At 57.8% G+C, this 4016-nt stretch overlaps 1 protein-coding gene across 1 annotated transcript; it reads left to right on the plus strand.

Annotated features, from left to right (window-relative positions):
- Positions 1-6: 6 nt before the first annotated feature.
- MRPL12 (mitochondrial ribosomal protein L12) lies at positions 7-3584 on the plus strand (the record flags this gene model as incomplete). Its single annotated transcript, XM_035312627.1, has 4 exons — positions 7-204; positions 354-434; positions 545-679; positions 3221-3584. Coding segments are annotated over 4 exons (531 nt in total), but the record flags the coding sequence as incomplete, so codon positions are not given.
- Between the last annotated feature and the right edge of the window lie 432 nt (positions 3585-4016).

The following is a 4016-nucleotide window of genomic DNA, read 5'->3' on the forward strand; positions in this document are numbered from 1 at the left end:
CCGCCGCGCCTGCCGCTGCCGCCCGCCTGGCGCTGGGGCGCCGCCAGGCCGCTGGGCACGGGCCGCGCGCGGCGCTCCGAGGCGCTGGCCGGGGCGCCGCTGGACACGGCCGCCAAGGAGTACTCGCCCAAGGTGCGGCAGCTGGTGCGGGACATCGCGGGGCTCACGCTCCTCGAGGTGGCCGACCTCAACGCGCTGCTCAAGGTGGGTGCCGCGGGGCGGGGCGGACCGGCACGGCTCGGCTCGGATCGGATCGGTTCTGGCCCGGTTCCGGCCCGGTTCCGGCTCGGCTCCGGCCCGGCCGGGCCTGCGGCGCCGCCCCGCGCCCCGTGACGCCGCCGCTCTTCCCGCAGGAGACGCTGAAGATCTCGGACGTGGGGGTGATGCCCGTGGGGGCGGCGGCCGCCCTCGTGCCGCCCCCGGCAGCTCCGCAGGTACGGGCCTGGGGCCTGGGATCCGGGGCCTGGGGGCCCGGGGTGGGAGGGGGGGCGGCGGAAGGCGGGCCTGGGGCCGGGCACCCTCACCGAGCTGCGGCTGCTTCCAGGAGGAGGAGGAGGAGGTCCTGCGCAAGAAGGAGAAAATGCACTTCTCCGTGCGGTTGACGGAGCTGAAGCCCGCTGACAAGGTGAAGCTGATCAAGGAGGTGAAGAACTTCGTGCCGGGAGTGAACCTCGTGCAGGTGAGGAGGGCGCTGCCCACCCGTATCGCCCAGGCGTGAGCAGGTTCCAGAGCACACTGCAGGCCGCTGGTCTCACTGCTCTGCCCAAAAGAGGCCCTGGATCTCTCCGTCTTTAGGGGAACAGTCTGCCTGGGGGCTGTGTGTGCACCTCAGAGCAAAGAGGGTGAGACATGGAGCAGGAACCTCTTGCATCTGTGTGGTGTTCTCATAAGAACCCGTTCCCTCACAGCTCTGCTGCGTGGTAAAGCACGGAGCTCCTAGCAGGAGCTCCAACTCCCCTTTCTCATCTCACAAAGAGCTCCAAGTTCTCTGTGCCAGTCCCATTTTCTCCATATCTGAGAGCTGCTTTGAGCTTTTCTGCAGAACTTAAGAGTAGCTGGGACTCCTCACTGCAGCTGGATGTGGCCAGCCTTCCCCTAGTTTTTACTTTCCACTGTGGAAGCATCTAATGTGCTTCGATTCTGTACTGAACGATGCTTTTGTACCTTGGGGATGATAGCAGCACTTTCTGGTTATCCAGTTGCAAGGAAGCAATTGCTGAGCATTGTAAAAACCTACTTCAGTGTGCGACCCCCAACATCCAGATGGGCAGAGCATCCTCCGAACCATTGTTAATGCCATGTGGTGAAAGAAATAATTCAATAACAGAAACTCTGGTCGCAGCGATGGTAGTTCCATTGGCTCACTGGGATCGTTAGCTGACTATCGTTGGTCAGTCTGACAGTTGTTTATCTATACGTGTCCCAAGCAAGTATTGAAATGCCAAAGCGCTGTAACAGATACAGCCGGTAGATGACTGAAAGCCGTTTGCAGAACTAATTCTCAGTCAACACGGGTTAGCACGTGGAACCTGTACAGCAATCTGGTTACAGTTCTAACGGAGCCACGCGGTTAGCAGGTTATCGCTGGTAAACTCTGCCAAGTGGGATTCACCCAACGTGATACCTTGGTTGAAAACACACGCGAGAACTACCAAGGGTAGTTCTGCCTGTGGAAGTATTCCAAGCGTAGCTGGTAAATCGCTGCTGTAAGCGAGGAGTTGTCATCCAGGTGAGGTGTTTACACGAGGTCTGAGGTGTTTCAAAATGATCTTTTCTTTGGGCTGTGAGATTGTTAATGATTTGGAAGACAGCATCGCTAGTAACACCCTTGGACGTCGCGTGCTGACGAGATGCTGATGTGACTCCACTAAGTCAGTCCTGTAGCAGTGACTGCTCAGTGTGACAGGCGCGTGGTCAGACTGAGCTGGACCCACCTGTCTGCACCTCTGAAAGCTCGTCCAAAGCCTCGCCAACACACGTAGCTCCCTCCTTTGCCTCTGGAATTCTCTTCTGCTCAGAATGGGGTTGAAGATGTCTGATGATGTCCTGCCTCTGCCTAGTGGCTGTTCCTGCTAGGGCCCTGCTGTTCTTCCTTCTGGGAGATGTAAAAAGCTGTTTTCCTTGGGCTGAGGCTGCTGTAGAACAAAAGAAAGTGTTAGGGAGCAAGGATCCTCCATGAATAACCTCAATTGTGTTGTGTGTCCTCGCTGCAGCAAGGCAGAACAGGCTCTTTTCCAGATCCTGCCCTGGGCTCCTGTGAGTGCAGGCACACCCACGCTGCAGCGCTTTGCCTGCGCAGCTACGCCTTCTCATCCCCTGCAAAAATAAAAAAAATCTGCCACTGTCAACATGCACCCAACGTGAACTCAGCCAACGAGCCCTCCTTTCTGTCAGCAGTGGTCAATCTGTTAGTTTCCAGTTCTGCATTCCTGCAGTGCCATGTGGAGAGCTGACAGCCGTTCCTTGCTGTGGAAACCCCCCAGGTTTTGTTGCTGCTGGTGTGAGAGCAACGGCACTCAGATTGCAGCACGTGTTTTTCCTCCCATACCCTGTTGCCGTTTTTCACTGCAGCTTAAAAAAGGTTAAAAAAAAAAAAAGGGCAAAAAACACCCACAAAAAAAACAATATTCTAGGGAGTCCCTTTAAATCAGTTACAGAACTTTTTGGATTGTCTTAATTATTGTGGTACTTCGTAGCACCAGTAGTTTTGTCTACAATGTCCTGAAAACATCAAATCGTGCTGTCAAGCACAGTCTGTGCCGTGACTCTTTTTCTACTCAGTACAGCAGATTCTCTGACTTCCTTAGCACAGCTGTGTACAAAACTTGAGCGAGCCTCGGCTTCCCGCTGGCAGAAATATGTAAACCCAAACATTCTCACTGAAGAAGTCCGGGTCAGTAGCTGCGTTAGCGGATGACGGCGTCGTAGCTCTGTGTGCGTCCCAGGCACCTTTGCAGACCAGGCTGCACATTGGGGAACACAGCACACGTCATGCACACGACATCCAGGAATCTGTGGGCAGGTACACGCAGAAAAAGGTCTTTCATGGCTGTAGTCTTCCATCAGGATGTGCTGCGTAGTTCAAGTAGAGGTCTGGGTTCCAGACCATTAGGCGAGTTTCTCTGGTCTGCTTACGCAGAGGTCAGGCTCATGGCTTTCAATCTGTTAATCTGGTTAGTGAAAGCTCGTTTGCAAGTCTCATGCTTTGCCCCTCTCACAGGCAAAGAAGCTGGTGGAGTCCCTTCCGCAGGAGATCAAGGCTAACGCGTCCAAGGAGGAAGCAGAGAAGATCAAAGCGGCGCTGGAGGCAGCCGGAGGGACCGTGGTGCTGGAGTAGACGGCCCTGCCTGATCGTGGAGGGACTAGCGTAACAGCAGCCTAGCTGCTGCTGCCTGCCCGGGGTGCCGGTCACTGACCGAGCCGGGCTCCTGGATGTCTCCGAGTGCGAGACGTCCTCTGGCTGTGTGGTGGGAACGCTCACTGAGCGCGCTTCAGCGCAACGATGGTGTACGGTTTGGCGGGGCCGCTGTCTAGTTCCAGCATCACAACGAACTTTACATTCATAAATGTCCAGTGAGAAAAAGTCTGGAGAAGCAGTAATTGTAAAGCAGTAATTGTAGGAGACCAGCCTGCCTCCGCTGCCCCCCAGGCTCTGCGGGTGGAAGCGGGGCTGGTGCAGGGGGGGTGGTGCAGAGGGGCTTCCCGGGCGTGCGTTGTTCCCTCAGCAGCACGCCGTGGTGCTTGGCTGCTCGGTGCTGCAGGAGCACCGTGCGCTGCCCTATGCTGCAGCGCTGGAGCCTGCCCGCACTCTTCCTCCTCACCCGTCCTCCTCCTCCCCTCCCGTCTCCTCCTCGCCGCGCCCCCCGCGCTGCCGGCCCAGCGCCTGCAGCCGCGTGGGACCGGCGCGGCCGGGTCCCGGCGGAGCTGCGCCGAGCCCCGGTTCGTTGCGAGCGGCGGCCCCGCGGCGGAGCCCTCCCCGCTCAGCGCCCCAACGGCGCGTCCCGCGCGGCCGCAGC

Source organism: Oxyura jamaicensis (assembly GCF_011077185.1).
Source record: "Oxyura jamaicensis isolate SHBP4307 breed ruddy duck chromosome 18 unlocalized genomic scaffold, BPBGC_Ojam_1.0 oxy18_random_OJ9602, whole genome shotgun sequence".
Lineage (NCBI taxonomy): Eukaryota > Metazoa > Chordata > Aves > Anseriformes > Anatidae > Oxyura > Oxyura jamaicensis.